This window comes from Camelus ferus, chromosome 1, assembly GCF_009834535.1.
Source record: "Camelus ferus isolate YT-003-E chromosome 1, BCGSAC_Cfer_1.0, whole genome shotgun sequence".
In the NCBI taxonomy this organism is placed as follows: domain Eukaryota; kingdom Metazoa; phylum Chordata; class Mammalia; order Artiodactyla; family Camelidae; genus Camelus; species Camelus ferus.
Genome location: NC_045696.1, coordinates 120,779,867 through 120,802,175, shown reverse-complemented (window position 1 = coordinate 120,802,175; position 22,309 = coordinate 120,779,867). Strand labels below are relative to the sequence as shown.

Here is a 22,309-nt window from a genome sequence, read left to right as displayed (position 1 = left end):
AGCAGCTAGGGAAGTGCTTAATGAATGAAAGGTGGCTAAATTTCAGTAAGGAAGCACTGTGGCATTTTTATTTGCCGTCTGCTCTTCCCCGCCCCTATTCCCCAGAGAAGCAGCGACAGCTGTGGGGATGGAAGCCCACGTTCCTGGTGCAGCTTACTGGCAGTCAGGAGGCTAATACGGACCCTGTTCTTAATACTGTAGCTGTGTGTTTTGACCTGTCTGGCAGGTCCCTAAAGGACTGGTGCAGAGGCTGACCTTTGTTTCACATCCTGATCCCAGCTAGAGTGGCTTTCCAGGCATCTGCCAAGAGACTAAAGACATATATTAGCAGGCAAAGGAAAGAGGACAGGGCAAGCAGCAGACACAGCCAAAAAGCTGAAAAGGCAGAGAATGAGGTAGAAATTTCTTGAGGGCATAAAGGCTCAGATGGGCCACAACGTACACCAGGGGAGACAGAGTGTAAAATGCATGCCCAGAACCAGACACATGCTTAGAAAAGAACTGAGAGGGCCCTAGGCTTGCAGATCAGTGGGTGTGGCACCAGCAGATTGTGCAGGCAGAGTTGTAGGCAGCCTCGCTCAGTGTTGAAGAAGAGCCCCAGATCACAGACAAGCTGAAAAGACCAGAAGAGTGTCTTTTTTCTTTCTTTCTTTTTGGCTCAAGATGAGTAAGACTGACTCTGTGGCTAATGGAACAGAAAAACTCCAATGACAACAAGAAATACAGTCTTTGTAAAAATAATACCCTGAGGAAGGTGACAGTGGACTTACTAGAAAGACTTCAAGTCAACTATCTTAAATATGCTCAATAAACTAAACGAGAACATGAAGAACTAAAGATCATGAAAGCAAATAATGAATAAAAAGAGAATATCAATACAGAGAAAGAAATTATAAAAAGTAAATAGAAATTTTGATACTGAAAAGTACAATAATGGAAATTAAAAGTTCACTAAAGGGATTCAAAAGCAGCTATGAACAAGGCGGGAGAAAACCTAAAGACAGGACAACTGAAATTAACCAGTCTGAAGGGTAGAGGGAAAAAGAAAATAAGCAAAGCCTAAGGTACCCATGCAACACCATCAAGCATAGCAACATAAGCATTATGGGAGCCCCCCCAAAAGCCTAGAAATGAGCAGAAAGAATATTTGAGGAAATAATGGATGAAAACATTCCAAGTCTAATGAAAGACATGAATCTATACATCAAAGGAGGTCATTACACTCCAACTAGAATAAACTCATATACACCTACACTGAAAGACATTATAATCAAACTGCTAAAAGACAAAGACAATCTTGAAAACAGCAAAAACAAAGCAACTCATCACGTACAATGGATTCTCATTAAGATAAGCACCCATTTCTTATCAGAAACCATGCATGCTAGGACCAGTAGAATGACATATTTGAAGTGCTGGGGGGAAAAGGCAAAGAGAATTCTATATCCAGCAAAACTATCTTTTGGAAAAAATGAAGGAGAAATTAAGTCAATCTCATTTAAACAAAAGCTAAGAGAATTCATCACCAGTAGAAATGTCCCATAAGAAATACTGAGAGAGTCCTTCCATCTGAAGTGAAAGGAGAGTAGAAAGTAACTCAAAGCCATATGAAGAAATAAGGAATTTAAGTAAAAAAAACAAACAAACAAAAAAAAAACACAAAACAAAACAATCAGCCCAATAAAAAAAAAAAAAAAAAAAGGACAGAAGATCCTAATAGGACCTTCTTAAAAAAATTTTTTCCTAAAGAAAATATACTGATGGCCAATAGGAACATGAAAAAATTAACATCACTAATCGTTAGGGAAAGGCAAATCAAAACCTCAATGAGATACCACCTTACACCTGTAAGAATAGCTATTATCAAAAAGACAATCAATAACAAGCATTGGCAAGCATGTGAGGAAAAGGGAACCCCAGTTTGGTGGGCATGTAAACTGGTGCAGGCACTATGGAAAACTGTATGAAGGTTCCTCAAGAAATTAACAGAATTAACATATGACCCTGCTATTCCATTTCTGGTTATTTATCCAAAGAATACAAAAACACAAGTATGAAAAGATATATGCACCTATATGTGTTCACTGAATCATCATTCACAAAGCCAAGATATGGAGACAACTTAAGTGTCCAATGATGGATAAATAAAGATGATGTGTTACACACACACACACACACACACACAATGGAATAGCACTCAGCCATAAAAAAGATTGAAATTGTGCTATTTGTGACAATACGGATGGTCTTTGAGAGTATTAAGTGAAATAGATCAGAAAAAGACAAATAGCATATGATTTCATTCATATGTGGAGTAAAAGAAAAAACAAAGCAAAGAACTCCTAGATACAGAGAACAGACAGGTGGTTATCAGAGAGAATGGGGGTTTAGGGATGGGTGAAAAGGGTCAACTGTATGGTGACAGATGGTAACCAGAATTCAGTGATGATCATTTTGCAGTGTATACAGATGTCAAATTCTAATGATGCAAACCTGAAACATATAATATCATCTACCAATTTTACTTCAATTAAAAAAATAATCAATGAAAGTATTCCCTGAAATTCAATTAGATGTCTGGAATTTACAACAAAGAATACTGTGTATGTAAGTAAGTTAATTAATTAATTTCCAATAAAAGTAACCATAGGTAAATATAAATGCCAGCATTACTGTTTTTTGTTTGTAACGCCTCTATTTTAAATTAAAAGAAAAATATAGAAAACACTTAACAAGTCTATGTTAATAGGCACACAATGTATATAAGATGTATTTTGTGACAACAACATGAAGGTGGTGAAAAAGTAGGTGCATAGGAGCAAAGTTTCTGTATGCTTTTGAAGGTGGCATCAATTCAAACCACATTGTTACAAATTTAGAATGTTTCCTCACCTGTAATCCCCATCATAAGCACTAAGAAAACAAGTGAAAAACATAGAAAAAAGGAAATGAGGAGTTAACCAAAGTATACTTAAAAATGCATCAAACACAAAAAAAGGGAGAGTGAAGGAATTCAGAAACATAACAAATATAACACATATAGAAAACAAATGGTAAAATGGCATTAAGAAAGTCTTTCTCTACCAGTAATTCTTTAAAGGTAAATGGATTCACACTTGTGGAGGATAGTCATACAACAGAATATCGCTTGACATAAAAAGTAACAAGAGCTGATCCGCGCCACACCATGGATGAACCTTGAAAACCCTGTTAACTGAAAGAGACCAGACATACAAGACTACAGAGTATAATTGTATTTATATGAAATGTCCCGAAGAGGCACATGCACAGGACAGAACAAGCAGATTCGTGGCTGCCAGGCTCTGGGCAGGCAAGGAACAGAGTGAATGCTAGAAGGTAAGGGGCTTCTTTGGGGAGTGATGAGAACACTCTACAGTCAGACTGTGGTAATGGTTGCCCAACTCTGAAAACCACCGAATGGTACATTTTAAATGGGTAAACTGCTTGGAATGTGAATTACATCTCAATAAAGCTGTTTTCAAAAAAGACTTTTATATGTGGATGTACCAGTACTTCTGGCATACACTAAGAGCTAGTTAGGAATGCAGAATCTCAGCCCAACCTGACCTGCCAAAACAGAACCCAGGTGACTCCTATGCATATTAAAAGTTAGGACACACTGCCCTGGGGCAACTCTACGTGACACTAAGAAAACTAAGGCCTGAAAATAGTATGTGGCTTGCCTAATGGTCAATTCATTTCATAAGAAGACACATTTTATTCTTTGAATTACTCTGCAAGTTGGTGTCTCCCAGCAGAAAGGACACAAAACTATTTTCTACTTCCTAGCCTTAAAGCCTGGTACACTATTTTACACACAGTACTCAAATATTTACTAAATGGATAAGATGACTTCATAACACAGACTGATTTCCAAAGAGAGGGATTACATTTTGACTGAATTAGCTTCATTATCATTTAAAACATCACCACACGCCTATATGTAAGCAAATGTTTGAAAAAAATCTATTTTGAAAAAGTGCGGCAAACCAAATCAGACTCTGAGTTTTGTCAGATGATCAAGTTTTTAACTGAGTAAATGGAAAATATATTTTGTAGCTCAGGAAGTCAGAATGCTCCGACACAGAAAAGACACCTCCACCACAGAGTTACCCAACACCGAGGAAGCTGCCTGTTGATAGTGACTAACAAGAGCATGCAAGGAAGTGTGTCTTACAAAAAGGGAAATAATGGCTACATGAGCATCCCTCAGAGACGACCTCTGACTCCTTCAGTTGGTAGGCAGCCAAAGTAGATCTGAGCCTGTTCAGTCACACTCACTATCTTCGGTTTGTACTTGCCCTGGGAACTAAGGACAGGAAGGAATAACCCTAAAGACACAAAAACTACTCACTGAGCCAAACTACTATCCTGTAACAAGTACATGGACTCCTGAAGTAAAAAGGGTTAGCTTGGCCCCAGTAAGACCTTGACTCCTAGTAGAAACAATCTTGTTGCCCAGATTTAAAAGGTCTGATAATCTAGTATCCTAAAAATGGCTTCCTGGTTCTCAACCACATCAGTGGTTGTTCTCTAAAAGAAATGTGATACATTTAGAAAATCATCAAATCAAAAGTTGGACTTGGAAAGAAAAAAATAGATGGCAATTGTACCCTGGTACAGATCTTGAAGACAATTTCAGAGAATGGCATGGGTTAACACTAAGCACATGAGCCACACAAAAAAAAGTGTCAACAGAACTAATTCAGAACTCCAAATGACAGAAAATCTTGCTACATTTCAGGCAATGCTTAGGGCTTAGGTAGAAAATTCTAGCTGAAAGAGGTAAAAGATTTTCAACAGAAAAAAGTAATCCTCTTTTCCTGACTCTTTCATTGTTTTCTCTTACAAAGAAATCTTTGTTCAAATGTTGATATAGACTTTACCTGGAACTTTCTGGAAAATATGTTTCCAAAAAGGCAAAATGCACTATTATGCAAGTATACACAGCCTGTAAGACTGCTTCATCTGAAGCTGTTGTCCAAGCAATCCACTGGCTACCACCAATTAATTGGCAAGTGCCTCTTCCCAAATACTATTAAAAACTAAAATAAAAACTTTTAGGAAAAAACTGGAAAGCATGCCCACAGCTTAATTCCTCTAAGTTTTACTGTCCCGGCTCCACCAGTAATTCTAAGGTTCCTAAGCTAGTATGGTTATTGTCAATACATACTGGTTCATTCCTTGGCTATGGAAAACTGACTCAGACAAGAAAACAAAACACAGAATTCCTTAAGTTATCAACATTGATCTTCTTTAAAAGGTCTTTTACAAATAACAGTCTCAGCCTGCTATGGACTGAATTGTGTCTCCCTAAAATTCATGCTGAAGCCCTGATCTCCAATGTGACATGTTGATAATTCGAGATGGGGCCTCAGGAGGTAATTAGGGATAGATAAGGTCGGGGGGGGGGAGGGCTCTCTTAAGGGATTAGTGCCTTTCTAAGAGGAAGAACGAGGGATCACTCTCTACTATGTGAAGATGTAGCAAGAAGCCTGCAAGCCACGAAGACAGTACTAACTAAAACCTGAATTCTGCCAGACTTTGACTGTGGACTTCCCAGCCCCTAAAATCATAAGAAATAAATGTCTGTTGTTTAAGCCGCCCATTCTGTGGTGTTTTATTATAGCAGCCTGAATTGACTTAAGGTATTTCTGACAGTGAGAAAATACCAGATAAAAGTTGTGTAGCAGTCAGGTCACTGATCATGCTGACAAGGCGCCACTAAAGGCCCAGGCAAGATTTACAGCCAAAATCTGAGCCACTGAAATTATTATGGAAACCCTAGGGTTGCAACATGACAGTGCTAAAGTGGCAACCCTGGCCTTGGGCCAAGTCCACAGGATGAGAACTATTCTGCAGAAGCCGTGCTGTATCTGTGAGGAATTAGTAATAGGCTAACTGAGGCGTTTTCTGTTTCGTCTATACCCGAATGAAGAGTCTGTTTCATGCAGGAACACCAAATGACCAGCCAGTCTTGCACCATCATTCACCACAGCCAAATTCAGCAGACAACACTCCGTCAACTGAATTCCAAAAGCTAATTAACCTCTGTGTCAAGAAAAATTGACCTTATCAGCTTTATTATGCCTTCAGTCAGTACATTTAAATCTAGAAGCAGCATGAAAGGCTCAAATCTTTTAGGAAAGTTGCCTCAATCTACTGTCAAAGTTGCTGCAAAAACCTGCTTGTGGTACAAGGTAGCAGGTGGAACAAGTAGGGCAGAAAAGTGATAGAGAAAAATCAAAGATGTTCAACTTTGTAAGTAAAATGGATTCACAAGAACAAGATCCACCTAAGCACAGCACTGTCAAACTGAACATGCTGATGAAGTGTCTGAACAGTTAACAAGTAGTGCGAAACAATAACAACTAAGAAATCACTTCACGAAGCAAATGCTTCTAATTTTTATAGCATCAAGCTTTAAAAGGTCAAAAAAATCCCTCTTACTGAACTCACAGCAAGTCTTCAATATACATGTGCTAAATGGACAGAACATGCACTAATCCATACTCTCACAAGGTATTTTCCTACCTGCATGTGAACTGAGGTAATTAATTCTCAGATCAGTTAACCCTTGTTTAAATGAAAACCCCCAAATACTCTACCAAGCTAAATGGTGTTTTGAAGTTTCCATGTCATCAAACTGCTCAAGTTGTTCAAACAGTGGGAAACATCCTCTTCTATCCCACTGACAAGGTCTGCTTCTGAATGAGAAGTGAAGCACTCCAGAATAAATGATGACAAAAACTTCATGAACTCAAACTTGGTTTCTTTGGGGGAGGGGAAGATGATGTGTATCAGGTGACAGGCCTGCCTCATCTCTAGGGAAGAAGAATCCCAAGGGCTTGTTGTAAACTAAATATTCAGGACAGGAAGAAGGGAGAAGAAATGAGTAAAAAAGATGTAAAAAGAACTTCTAAGGGGATAAAGAAGGTAATAAAGTAAAATTAGTAACATTCCCAGTACCTGCTGTATTATCAATTATTTCTATTCAACGATTAAAGCAATCTGATAACTTTCTAAGGATAAATTTTAAGTACTTGAAGAAAAGCCTTTATTTAAGATTAAATGAAGTTTGTTCTTATTATAATTCAAAATGTTTTCCAGGCTTTCCATAACCTCACCATGAGAACACTCAGGTTTGGGACGCACAAACTGCTCACAGACTAGAAGGTCCACAAGTGTTAGTGACAGCCTATCAATTCCCACAGGAGGTGACCAGCCTGCTAATGTGCTGGGAGGGCTTCTTACACTGGGTGCCTAACTCTGTCTTCCAGCCCTTCGATGTATTCTGTGCATTGTGGCAAGATTACAGGTCACATCACTTGCTAGCTGCACGTGAACTTCAAGGCTAAATTCTAATCAACAAAGTCTGAAGTGGAGCTTCATATGCAAGGCCCCCCGATTCTGGGTCCACCACACTTGCTACCTTTAACACACCCGAGCTCAGCACAGCACACGAGAACACTGACAGTGATCTAGGTGCAGCTGTTGCTCTGTCTCCGTCCAGGACTGCCCTTCGACTGTCCCCACCAAGCAATGTTGTCTGAGACATTCTCTGACTCCCTCAAGTAATCACGCCCTTCTCCGAATTTTCATACTCCACCCTTTGTATTTGCGGTGAGTGATCTCTGTCCACCAACAGCCCATTCCCTGAGGGCAAGAACTCTGCCACATCATCTCTGCGTCTCCCACAAAGCCTAACACTCATCTCCATAAATATCTGCTCATTCACTAAACCAACACCTCAAAAGACTTCATGGGAAAGACAAATATATTTTAAGGTTAAAAAAAAACATGTTTATGTATGTCACTTTTTAAACTAGAAAACCAAATGTTCAAATTAACTATATGTTAATCCGTAGAACAATTAATGCCCGTCCTATAATCTACATCCAAGTTCTTTCACTTCTGACAAACATCACCAAAAGCTATGGTCTGAATGTCTGTGCCACTCCAAATCCACGTGCTGAGATCCTTACCCCCAAGGGGATGGTATTAGCAGTTGGACCTTTCAGGAGCGCTCAGGTCATAACGGGGGAGCCCTCATGAATGGTGAGTGTTCTCATAAAACAGCCCCACGGGGTCCTCCAGCCCTCTACCACATGAGGGTGCAGAGAGAAGACACCAGCTGTGAACCTGGAAGAGGGTTCCCACCAGGATGTGACCCTGTGGGTGCCCTGGACATCCCAGCCTCCAGGACGGTGACAAATGCATTTCTGTGTTATTCTGTTACAGCGGCCAAACTCACCTCAAACAGACGTAAGTCAGCAGGAACTCTGTCCCCAACAGAAAGGCAAACTGTATCACCTGGAACCAAGTCTCGCGCAAGGGTGTGTTCCAATTTTCCTTCACGCACACTGTAACGTGAAACAAACAACCACAGCTGAAAAAAGAAAGTCGTGCCACTTATTTTAAAAAATTCCTTCCAGTGGGCTTGCCTGAGGGAAAATATACCGTATTATCACTACTTATAGGGAGATAAGTTAAATACAAAAAAACAAGAAAAGATTTATATTTATGCTCCTGGTGATTAAGATGCTCAAATGATTAAAAAAAAAGGCACTGGGAAAATGTTCAAATGTAAAATGTGAAAACTATAAAAGCCTTCTGAATCACAGTTGCACACAAGAAGTCTGTTGAATAAATCCACATCTCAAGAATCTCAAAATTAGAACTAATGTTAAAGTGTTAACAGTACAGCTTGCTACACTGAATACAGCGTGAATTTTTCACATCAAATTAACAGTTTATGTTGAGACAAATCTGGGGCCACAATGTACACTGTACTAGTCACATCCAATTTCTACTTTCAAGAGCAGAAATCCACATCAAAAACAAAGATCATACCAATGGCATTCTGGTGGCATAAGTTTACTCAGTTCTTCAAGAGATTTTTCTGAACGGTACTCCTATTAAAAAGAAAAGAATATTAAGAAAAACATTTATAAAGAAACACAAGTATGTCCATTAAGAACATTTGCCATGTTGCCATGTTAGACTTAATTAAAAATTGACCTCAATCATTATTTTAAAATTTCCCCCGATTTTTATCTTTTCCTTTACTTGCACTTATATTCCTACATATAAAAGCTTGTCCCTTCTTAAATAATATTAAATTATAGTCACCAATTTTAATAATTAAGTATTCCCAATTTTATACTTTAACATTCAACGTGCAAGCCTATGGTCAAGTTATTTACAAGAAAATGAAGAAAAGTGATTAGTATGTCCAAAGAGTATGTAATTTTCAGTCATTAAAAGTTAAGACTATTGAGCCTCATAACTAAGACAGTTTTACTTTTAGTGTTTAACGACCAAAGAAGTCAAAGACAATTAACTGCAAACATTTGCTCTGAGGATTTGAGCCCCTGGTAACTGTACAGGTTTAAGGACTAAGTTTTCCGGGAAAGAACATGCAATCAACAAGGAGTGAGGTATCAAGGCCCAACTTTACAGACACCTTCCCCAGGACTCTGAATTACCCAAAGGGGGAGAGGCTCAGGAGCCCTGACTCTGACGCTCCAGCCTTCCTCCATCTATACAATCATGGCTGAGGGCCAGAGACACCCTCCGCCTCACTGTACTATTTGGTCCACATGTTCGTGGCAGTCTTGCTGCACTCAACATCACTGCTACTTCTGTCTCATGTCTGCACTAAGCAACCCATCTTTGGATCTAAGGTTAAAGGGGAGAAGGATCAGGGAGAGCAGTGGGAGTGAAAGTCGCGGAGTGTCTTGAAATGACCGCAGTGCTAGTACTAACCAAAATTTCACACCCACCACAAACTTTTTCAATAGAAAATGCAAAGCTGTATAAGAATAACTTAGAACTAAATCAGTCTTTACTTAGGCAAGAGGAACAAATGTGAGAATAATGTAAATCTGTAAATATAAAAATCACAAGACCTCCAGTGCAATACACAGCCAAGGAATATGGTCAATAATATTGTAATAACTTTGTATGGGGATGGGTGGTCACTAGACTTATCACAGTGACCATTTCCTAACTCATGCTAGGATCAAATCACTGTGTAGTGTGCCCAGAACTAACAACAGTGTATGCCAAGTATATTTCAATTTAAAAAAAAAATTATAAGACACCCCTCCCCCAACCACACCAAGTGTATTAAGGAATTTGGAAGTTTTCCCCCCAAATTCTGTAAAAAGCTAGGAAACACTCACCAATCCTAGATCCTAGTACTAAATGACAGTATCTGCCCAAACTGAAGAGGGAGAGGAAGGCTGAACCTCCCTCTTCAGACTTCTTAGCCCTTACTCCCTATAACTACAAAGATACCTCTACATCAAAATGATCCTTCAATACACCATCAAAAACTTCACAGCCATCTCAAATAAACACCTAAAAGTTAAATCTTAAATTCATTGTAAGGTGGCATCAATATGTGACTAAATAGAACAATTAGCTATTTTTAAGGCTGCAAGGGTGTACAATGGGATGAGGCATGGAGCTCAGGAAGAGGGGGAAAGACAGACGTAAATCGTAAAAGAATATGAAAAGCACTCTCTGCCTAAAACACAGGTAAAAACACAAATATAAATAATGATGAAGAATTAAGACTTTCTGATAGATTTTTGAGAGAGTTTTTTGACCAGTCATTATGGTATGTTCAACTGACAGCAAATAGGATCCTTTTAGAGAGTGTTTTTAATTGCTGTTTATAGAATATTTTGTTGGTTTCATAAACGTATCTGGGGAAAAGGCTCACATCTGCATAAGAAGCCAGACCTACCAATCTGAAACTGGGCATTTCATAAATGTTTTGATTCTTAAGTTTTCCTTCAAATGAACCTATTATAAAGATATGTGCCAGATGGTTTCAGTCACTGCATTTAAGGTATATTATACAACACACTGTCTTTGGGAAAATTCCACTGAGTATGTTAAAATAGCAACTTTGTATAATTTTTTGAGGGTAGGGCTATTTACCAAAAGAACAAGCTACTAAGGTCTATACACAGGGACAATACTGGAGGGACCCTGAAGAAAGCCACTGCATACATCTGTAGCATCATTAAAGATGTGAGAGGCTCCAGTTACTGGTCCAGTGGGCTGTACCACCCACATGACCAAATGAACAGCTATGTTGAATGATGCCCGCCTGGAATGACTTCTGCTAAACTCACCCCTCCACCAGCCGTAAGGCAACTTCTATCTGCTCTAAACAAGAGGGTTCCCTAGAAACAGGATCCCTGATGGTATACTAATGGAACTCACAAACTTGCTGCAGATAATCTGATTCTAACTGGGTTACTATAAAACAAGTATCTTACTAAGTTAGAGATTACTATAGGAGGCCTGGATAATGACAGGAAACACCCAATGAATACATCATAGATGTGAAAATAACCATGGTCACATCAAATATAGTCTTAAGATTCAAAACAACATGAACTCCAGGATCATATGACATATTACATTTTCCTCATAAACTAGAATAATGCTTCTAGTCTTTTTTGTTTTTAGAACAATCTTTCTAGTCTTATTAATCATGTTTTAAAACTTTTAGCTAATAAAATGGGACCAGCCAACATTTCCCTAACATCTGCAGAAGTTATCATATATTTAAACATGACACAAAGCCTATGTTTTTATTTATGCCTATACTTGTCAACAGAATCCACATATTATCTCTACATTATTCACATTAATTTTAATGTATTTTCATATATGTTATTTACTGTTTCAACGTCTATGCAGAATAGGGAGTTTGATCCAGATCATAACACCCCTTCCCTGGAGGAGTGAGGTATTTGAACCCTGGCCCAATTTTTTAACTGGAAAAAATTTAAAAACCTATTGCTGGATTTTATTTCTATCACTGTACTTTTTGTGTTCATCTGCTTCAGCTATCTTTAACACCATCAAATAAAAAGCTAGATTTCCTTCATGCCACTACCCAAACCAAAGTCAAGGTAGTCCCACAAACTTCCCTGGAGAGTTGTTATTTCTGAAATTATTTCAAAAACAAAGAATAAATTGTTCTGACCACTATAACCATCCTCCCAAACATTTCAACATAAGCCACCTTAATTTTTTAAGCAATGAACTAAAATATCACTTTTATGTTGGCAAAATAGGCTACTTACCTGAACAAAGGCAACCGTGACGACGATGAGTATTGCCTAAACAGGACAGAGAAACCACCTTTTAAATCAGACACTGCAGCCTCTGAAACAACTACTAACCACGTTATTTCTCTCTTCAGCCCCAAGACACCAGACACTCAGCACCGAGATCGGCTGGAGAAGGAATCACAACTCTGCCTCGCAGCACGTGGGGGAGACATCGACCGCGGAGGCGCCTGCCTCCCTGAGAACAGCTCCTCAAGTGTTCTGATCTCAGGGCCTCTTTACGTGCAAACTGAGGACCAGCTTTTGCTTATGTGGGTTATAGTCACTGATATTTACCATACAAAGTACTTTCTCAATTGTTCAATTTAACTTCTACTTATTAATTCATCTAAATAAATAATAAGCCCATTAGATGTAGCGCATACATTTTTTAGGAAAAATTTTTTTCATGCAAAAAAATTTTGAGAATAGTGGCAGGGTTTTCATTTTTCCATCTTTAATGTCTGCTTTAATAAAAAGCTGGATTCTCATATCTGCTTCTGTATTCACATCTACTGCAATATGTTGATTAGGCTAAAGTATACAAAGAACACTCAGCCTCATACAGATATTACTGGAAAAGGGAAGAGTATTTTAAAAAGCCTTTTCAGATGACTGTGGATATCATTCACAGCTTCTACACCAAAATTAGACAACTGTTAGCTACTTTAAAAGTAATTCACAATGTAGAATCTAAAACTATATCAATGAACTTTTCATAATCCATTATATCAAAATTTATTGATCTCTTCTGCATTTTGAATGGATCTTTTATCACTGAATACTTTGTATCATCATGCACTCTGGTTATTCAGAAAAGACTGCTTCACTTGGTTATTCGAATCTTTCAAATGTTGATACATTTCCTGATAATTAAAAAAAACAGATTCACTGAAATCACTGCTGATCTCATTAGAATAAAGTCTTAAATACTGGGAAGTTATTCAGTATAAAATAATGCATTAACCTTTGGCAAAATTCTAATCATTTTAAAGCTTGAATTTTACCATCAGCAACAAATTCTGTCAGTTGTTTTTCTTGTAGTGACAGGCTCATTTCATTCACTTTCAAACAAAAATGTGCCAGTTATCCAGGCTTTAATAACCACAGTTTGTCTATCAGTCATTCTTTCAAGTAAAAGGCTAGTTCAGCTCGCCACATGGCCGCTCCTTGAGACAATCACCACATTTCAAAAGACAAGAGTCCTTGATGCGTACTTCCCATTTAATCCCCAGAACATTAAAAAGGAAGGTACTTAAGGATCAAGATTTAATGAAATTAATTTTTCCTGTTTTATCAAAAACACTGCTAAGAAAAACAACGGAAGAAAACAACGACTACTAGGCAGTTTGGTGCCATTATTTTGATTCAAGCCTCCATCACTTTTACGCCATTGATGCAAATGTCTGTTATCAAAAATACAAATAACGTTTTAGCATGATGAAAATATCTGTGATTCTCACATGCTCCCTGAAAGGGTCTCAGAGACTGCTGGTGTCCACAAGCAAGAGCTCGAGAACCACAGCTCTGTATTCATTTCTGCTGTGTTCTTAAGCATAACAAACTTGCTCTAATCAATGCTTGTACTTGCTACAAATTTTTATACTACAATGAAATGGGGGGGCAAGAAAAAAGAAAAAAAGATGAGGAATCTTTATTGAAAGCCAGAATAACCTAGCTGGAAGGAATAAAATCTTACATAGTAAATGTAGTGTGCATTGTTAAGTAATATTTTTAATTTCAAGTACTTCAGACTTCAGTTCACAAGTAGTGAAAAGATATTCTCAACTGTAAATTAAGATAAACTGAATATTAAATGGAAAATTATTATAAAATATTTCATATCTGTGAAATTATCAGATTGGTAAATAACTCTCAGGCATGCCAATCACAGACCCTTGAATGTTACCTGAGATCACTGCAACTAAAACCAGAATTTGGATTTTAGCCAAAAAACCAGAAGAAACATTCAGGCATTTCTCAATTCATTTTCTAAAATGAAAGTCAATCCTAATTTATATGATTAACTAACAGTTTAAAAATACATATACATTTTCTTACCACAGTGATACTGACGGCATCATCAAACTGATGCATTAAAACACTGATGACTGCAGACGCCAGAAGCAGCATAATAAGGGGGTTTTTAAACTGAAAGGGAAAACAAACAGCAATTCAACAGTTTTGTATGAACAACAGTTGGGTTCTATCACAGCAGAAGCTTAAAAAAGTAAACTATCAGAGCATGATTAGGAAATTCAACAAGAATCTACATTTGGTTTATTTTTATATGTCTTCAATTGACAAAAAAAAAGTTTGTTACAAGCCACCATCTCTTAACAGCTCCTTTTCAGGAAAAAAAGAAAGTTAAATATTAATACTTAAAACTAACAATTTACCAATTCCTTATAGTTCACATGTCTTTTTAGTATATTAATTTAATAAATAAAGCTGTTCTGAATTTCCACTGGGGTTAGAATAAATGGAAAATGATTTTTAAGCTAAAGATTTAGGCTACACATTGGGTAGAATACCTAAGCTACGAAATTCAAACATCCCTCAGCGTTCCTATTCTAAGTAAACTGGTGTAGACAACAATTGTGCGGTTGACCCACGTACCACAGAACAACCCCCTGGGGGTTAAGAGCATACAGTAAGATCCTCCCCACAGGAGAAGCAGAAGATCTTCCCAGCATTGGTTTTTCTGATCCCTACCTAGCAGAGGGAAAAGCATCCAAAGAAACAAAACCACAGCAGCAACTCAATCAGGCAGCCCTTACGTGACCAAGCATCAAGCCACCCCAGATCTTCCAGTGGGACATCCTACTCCTTAAACTTTAGAGCTCTGTTGCCAGAATGTCTTCCTCTGATGAAATGGTGCCAACTGCTGTCAAAACTGCAAAGCAACTTTGCAAAGCATGCATCCCAACAGAGAGCCCCAGCCCCCAGGCATGGTAACTGTGATGTTAGAAGGCACCACTCCTACTTGCTTTAGTAGGGGTGCAGCTCTGCTTGCATCAGAATCTTGTGAAAAACTTCTAACAAATGCCCAGGTTCACACCAGAGCAACTAAATTAGCATCTCTGGGCACAGGGCCCAGCCTTCAGCACGTTTAAAGCGCTCCCCAAGTGACTCTAACGCACAGAGGATTGAAAGTCACTGCAAGAGCAGAATAAAACCACAACTGCAACACGGTTCAGGGCTGACAAACCACGCATATGACTGAGTCAGGGTACCCGGGTTTGAATCCAGCTCGACTGGCATGTGGCCTGCATGTTTTTAAGCCCTGGAGGTTCTTTGTCTACAATGGTACCTTGTACCAAAATCCGTGCTAAAGATTAACTAAGAACGTGTATTAAAGTAAACTATAAAACCCGCAAAGGTGAGCTGTTACCACCACAGCCTGTGAGCAAGGCCCGTGATCATTTTACTTCCCCTAAAGGAGCTGCCCCACGATGCTGAGAACCCCTCCTGACAGATGACCACGTCCCAGACATGTGTCTGCAGATCAACAAGTCCAGTGTTCTCTGCAGGGGGGAAGAGTCGCCCAGCGCTCTGTGACTAACACTTGGTATTTACTGTCAATTACTGCTGTGCTAGCTTAACTGCGTTACAGGCACTGTTTCATTTCATTCTCACAGCAACCCATGACTCAGGTACTCTAGCTATGAAACAGAATCAAGAAAGCAAAATATTAAGTCACCCTGCCTAGTGTAAATCAAATCACTGTAATTTGTAAATCCAGAGTAAACCTTTTGAAATTTTAGGTAATGTAGAAATCTGGTAAATATGAGAACACAGATATGCATATAAAATATTCCATGAAAACAAGACAGATACAAGGTTCTTCTTTAACAACTCTATTTTTCTACTTAAAAAAAACTCATTTAATAAAGTTAAAACTGGTAAATTCTGGCTCATTAACAGGCAAAACCCTTCAGAAAAGTTAAACACAAGTCTTTTTTGAAAAAGAACCTGCAGGTTAGAAGGCATTAGAAAGTTTCTTTACTAAAAAGAATTTATTTGTCTAGAAAACTAGCTCTACAAGTTGAAAACTAACTGAAGGAGTCCTTACAGCTTTTCACATTAACATACTTATTATCAAGATAAGAAAAATCCTACAGTAAATCTTTCTGAAAAGACTAGGATATTGATGAAATACAATTAAAAATAGGTATCATCTATTGATAGCTTAAATCTTCTAAGATTATTAACCCCCTTTTACAGATAAGGCTCAGAGGACAATAAAGAGCACACAGTTAGTAAGAAAGAAAGGTGGGACTTGTACCCAGGCAGTCTGGATTCAAAGTACCTAACTTACTTCTACTAATTTTCTAAGCTAGCTATATTACTTTAAAAAATAATATCATTCCTATAATTAAAATTGTGTAAGTTAGACGCCTGCAAAGGAAACTACACCACATCCAAGTGATACATCCACAAGCCCTTAAAGATTCAAACACTAAAATTTACAGAAATTCCAACCTGACAGTAAATTCTAACAAACAAAAAAATTTAGGTAAGAAATACTTTTTAAAAATTACTTTCTTTCTCCATAAATAACTTCACAAAAGTAATAAACACCCACATTAACAAAAACACATGTAAAATACACAGCAGGAGGAAATAAAGACATCTCACCTGAGAAATATACTTCTTCCACAGGGGCTCATCCTCACTGATATCAAACTCATTCCAGCCATGGAAGGCTCGCCTGTGACTTACTTCACATTTGTTTAGACCATTCTGAAGATCAGCCTATTAGATTTTACAAATAAAAGTTACTGAAAACGTTAGCAGAGAACAAAAAGGAAAAAAAAAGTACACATTGTACAATCACATTTACAGGAACTTCTACAGCAGTCAAACCACTCCAGGGTGAGAGCAGCACATCAGTGGCTGCCTGGGGCCAGAGGCCCTGGGAGGGCTCACTGCAAAGAAACATGTGGAGACTTTTGGAGTGATGACAATTTTCTGTACCTTAGTTGTGGTAATGGTTACATTTGTCAAAATAGAAGCTGTACATTTAATATGGGTACACTAAATTTTATGTAAATTACACCTCAATAATTTTTTTTAATGTAAGCAACAAGATAGTTTAATTAAAAAAAAAAGATTTTCTACAGGGACAGAGGAATAACACAAACCAGCAACATGACAGTATAGAAAGCAAAATATCAGTACATTTTAACTAGTTTTCTTTGTTTTCACTGTTGTTCTGCTGTTTTCTAAACTTAGTTTCTCCAAAATATCTGTATCTTTCTTGTTCTCTGAGATTGGTATTACCATTTGCTCTTGGGCTGTATTATTATGCCAGGCAAAAAATCTGTGGTTCCTAAATTACTCAAAATAATGAAGTTAGGATGAACTGGTTCTTGGGACAGTTTCTGTTTTGTGAACACCACCTACATTCTTTAGTCACTGTCTCTCATGACTTATTATTTTAACTACCATTAAAGAATGAAATTACATGCATCTCTAAAAAAATTAGTTTATGTGGCCAAAAGCTTTATAACAGAGTTCAATAACAGAATCTTGCAACAATTAAGTATATTTAAAGTTAATGGTTTTAAAACAGAACATAAATACAACCCTCCCGCAAAGAGCCTCAAAAAAAAGGACATCCAATGTGTTTAATGCCATCGTTAATATATGTGAGTTCTGAAGGAAAAATAAAAAATATTCTTTTCTTCATGTTTCATTAGATTGTGCTTTTTAAAACTAGGAAGGGATTAAATTACATAAGCAAGGTTTATTTGCAGTTCTGAACTTGTACCTGGCTTTTACTTTACTTTAGAAAACAAAGATAAACTAACTCTACTTATATAAATAACTGATTTCTTTCCTAACACAAAGGCTCATGAGCACTAGCAGTGCGAGCAATGCTATTAATCTAGAGCTGCACCAACCAATCAGCCACATGCAGCTATTTAAATGTTCATGAATACAAATTAAATTCAGTTCCTCCCCTAAACTATCTGTATTTCAAGTACTCAATCGTCATGTTTAACTAGTGGCTACCGCACTAGACGGTGCAGAACAGAGTATTTCTCTCATCACAGAAAATTCTATTAGACGGCACTTACCTGTAGAGTCTATGTGACTTATTTTACTATCTACCACCTTCCTCCCCACCAAGCACTTACTTGGAGAATGCTTGCAACTTCACTCACTGGTAATTCACTTGCTTTTTTTGATGTCAATACAGGAATCATTGTCTCATTTTCAGTATTAGGAATTTTTTGAAAACGTGCAACCTAGGGAATAAAACCAAAGGAAAATATTTGAATAGATCAAACAATTCTAATGCAGTCTAGAAAAACAATGCAAGTCCAAATGTTCCCAGAAACTTGTTTTCACAGTTAGAAAACAAGTATTTTCAGACTAATAATGAGTATCTAGTCCTAATAAGATAATTTTACACTAACTATTGGCTATCCCAGGAAGCACATTGCAAAAGTTAAGTCACCAGTGTTAGCCAGAACACAAAATAATTTTCACATTAAATAAAAGATGCTACTTCTACAGCAATGTAATGAGTAAAAATGTCCTGTCCTGCTAAATGTCCTGTCTAGCAGAGCCTGGTGATTACACGCAGTCATAATCCTCTGAACTCATTATGTTTAACACGACAAGAACAGCTAAGCTTCCTCCATCTTAACTACTCCTGGTATCAGCTCATTTCTCAACTTTACAGGAAGGACACCAGGCTCCTGTACCGAAGCACCAAGCACCATGACAGAAAGTCAGGCTTACAGACCTACTCCCCAGAGAGCCTGGACCAGTGGAGGACACACAGGTGAGTGCAGGGGCTGTGAGAGAGCAGAGTAAGTCATAGAAAAGGTGGAAACCATGGTGCCTTCTCAGTGCAGCTTCGTAAGTAACTGTCTGCAGAAAAGTGTTTAATACACTTCTGGAAATAAATCCCCAATCCATACTCATCTTAGGTTCTACAGTGAGATTCTTTATAGACAAAAAGTTTTGGAAAAGCAAAAGAATGGGAGACAAAAGTGCTCCACAGAAACTTCAGAGAACAAAACACTTCAGTTGCCACACATCCACTGATTTTTAAACAACACTGAAACTGAAGTGGTCATCTTACTGCCAAGATACAAATCTTTAAAGTCTCAGGTGAAATGTTCTCAACCTTGAATAATAAACATTTTCAGGATAAAATATTTCCCTAAAATTTTTTTGAGGCAACACTTCTTTAAAACAATAAATAAGGTCAAAAAATAATAATAATTTAAGTTTCTATTATTATTAAAGTGTCTGTCACTGTAGAGGCCTATATCCATTAAAAAAAATCTTTGTACTTACTCCATAAAATTGTAAATAACTATGGAAAAAAAGTATTGTTAAATATTTAAGTATTTTAAAGAAAAAAAGAGTATTTTTCTTTTAATGAGAAAATATTAGTAACCAAAATTCTGAGGAAATTGGAAACAGATGATTGTTCTTGACATGGTTATTTTATCTTGTGAGATCATAAAGAAAAATTAAAAGGGATCAAATATGTTTACACTGCCTGCAGTGATAGAGGGATCAAGAAAATCTTATTTCCAAGGTTCTCGACCCTCACTTTCTTCATATATAACATGAGGAAAAACAGTGCCTGAAGTTATTTGGGGACTACATCCATTAATACAGCACTTGACTCACCAATAATAAGCAAATAACCATTTTCTCCCCAAACTATTTAATATTTATATGTACATATTCAGTAGTATAATGAGCTCAATACAGAACTAAAATACTAATCAAGTTAGTAAAGCTAGATTTGCAATAATTCTATTAAGCATACTTTCCTATCATTAATATACTGGAAATTCCCATCTCTAGCATCCAATATGCAGGACAAGAGCCTTACTCGTGAAATCTTTTTTAAGTAATCCTTTGGTAGTTGGTACACAGACAGGAACTATGTTGGAACACACGTTACATACAGTCCGTCAGGAGCATTCCATGGGCCCAGAGGGGCTCAAAAATTTCAGCAGAAGGAAGTGACACCATTTCATTTAATAAAGGATCTGACACAGAAAGGGAAGGATGATTACTCTCTAAATATACTGAAGGGCTGCCATGGGAAAGAGGGTAATCCCCAAACCAAAGGACCAACTTCGGGACTTAGAATGAAGAGTGCTGGGAGCCAGAGGGGAGGCCGAGGCCATCTACCAGAAGGATCGATTTCACTGAAGGGGTTTCTACAACGGAGGCAGGACACAGCACAGTAAATTGTTAGCCAAAGGCAGTGATGTTAACTGTATTTATGCTAACTAGATTCTGTCAACTTAAAATTATGGAAATTATTACATTTTAATCCTATTTTCTTTTTGAGAAATGTTACAGAGATTTATCAACTCAATTGAGTTGTTAGTTATATGGATCGTAAGAATATTTTAATTTGTTCATTCAGTCTTTCAACACCTGCATTTACTGAGAGTCCTACTCTGTGCTAGGCCCTCAGGACTTAACAATGAGCAAAACAGGGGTGAGGGGAAGCTACAGGGAAATAGGAAACAGATCTTAACAAATAAATGGAAACTGAAATGACTGTTGCCAGGAAGGAGAAGTCCGTGGGTATGGGAGCCTGCCATCAGGATGAGGAAGTATGCTTATAGAAGTGAAAGACAAGAGGCCGCCTACCAAAAGGGATGGAAGAACAGAGGGAACTGAATGCGCAAAGCTCCCAAGGAAGGGGAGTATGGCCAGAATGAAGTACTGAAAGAAGGTTGGCACTGATTCCCTTACGTATTCAGTCTTCTGACGCGTAATCAATGCTCGTTGTGTACCAGACACTGTTCTCGGTAGGAGGGACACAAAAGTGACCACACAGGTAAGAACTCTAACCTCATGGAGCCACATACCAGTAAGGAATGTGTGATACAATAAATGTTTCAGAAAACAATTATGAAAAGAAGGATAAGCGGGGGGGGAGAGGGGATGTGCTTCATTTTATACAGGGGGGAGGGAAGTGGGTGGGCAAGGTGACCTCTCTAGTAGACATTTGGACAGAGATCTGAAAGAAGCAAAGGAACTAGCTGGCAGACATCTAGGCAGAACAGTGCAGGAGGTAGGTGGGCATGTGTGCACACAGGAGAGGTCCACGTTGAAGCCAGCTTGTGTGTCATGAGCACATAAAATGGTACTGAACGTGAGCCTGAACACGTACATTAGCACAGAAGAAAAGGCAGAGTTCTGCAGGCTCCTGGAGCATCCTCCTAACATACAGAGATCCAAGGTAAGCAGTAACAAAGAGAAAAGACCAAGAAGGAGCAACCACGGAGGTAAAAGGAGAATCAGAAGAGAAGCCATGGGAGGCAAGTATTTCAAGGAGGCTGGAAAGGGACTGGGCCAAATGTCACTGAAAAGTTCAGATAAGGACTAAGAACTGCTCACAGGACTTGGTGACACGGAGATAAATAAAGAAGAGATTCAATGTGGTTGAATAATGGAGGCCAAAAATCAGACAGAGGTGGGTTCAGAGAAAACAGAAGAGAAGGTAGAGGCTGTAAGTATAAATCATGCTTTCCCATTCCAACATAAAAGAGGAGCAGGGAAAAGGGATTATAACCAGCATGGAATGTAGGATCAAGAGGTGGAGGTTTGTTGTTTTTTTAAGATGGAAGAAATAACAGCATGCTTGTATGTTGATTAGAATGGTAACTAATAACAGAAGAGAGACAGGACAACTGATACAGCGAGGGGAGTGGAATTTGGCCCACTGCAGAATAGCTGGCCTTAGATAAGGGATGGACAGTTCATTCAAAGCTGCAGGTGGGAAGGCACAGGGACACAGGCAGGATGCAGGCATGCTGGTAGCTGTGGTGGAGGCAACATATGGAAACACTCTGACAAGTATCTGCACTGAAGAAACCAAGATGACATATAAAGCAAAAACAGACTAAAGAAGTAGGGGCGATACCACAGGGCCCTAGGGGCCACACTGTAGAATTTCTGTATTGATCCTAAGAGTAAAAGGAAGACTTTGAACTGTGGTCTAAAAAAATTAATAATAAATAAAAGCCACAGGTTGGCAAATAAAAGGAGCAGAGGGTAAAGTGGTGAGAATACACCACTTTAGACACTACTGACACTATTCCGTAAGTCTGAACAACAGCTAGGTGTGGCTTGGACAGGTGACAGGGTGC

At 38.1% G+C, this 22,309-nt stretch overlaps 1 protein-coding gene across 5 annotated transcripts in view; it reads right to left on the bottom strand.

Moving 5' to 3' along the window:
• Positions 1-22,309, bottom strand: part of ATP2C1 (ATPase secretory pathway Ca2+ transporting 1) — a 123,890-nt gene that overhangs the window by 52,532 nt on the left and 49,049 nt on the right. For all 5 annotated transcript variants that reach the window (XR_004323359.1, XM_014565727.2, XM_014565725.2 and 2 more), the window contains 6 exons: positions 18,305-18,415; positions 16,800-16,916; positions 14,220-14,309; positions 12,135-12,170; positions 8,875-8,936; positions 8,276-8,384 (listed from right to left, as the gene is read on the bottom strand). Coding sequence is in view for 4 of the 5 variants with exons in the window: in XM_014565727.2 (XP_014421213.1) it covers positions 8,276-8,384; positions 8,875-8,936; positions 12,135-12,170; positions 14,220-14,309; positions 16,800-16,916; positions 18,305-18,415 (525 nt within the window). In the remaining variant the exon portion in view is untranslated. The remainder of the gene's footprint in view (positions 1-8,275; positions 8,385-8,874; positions 8,937-12,134; positions 12,171-14,219; positions 14,310-16,799; positions 16,917-18,304; positions 18,416-22,309) is intronic.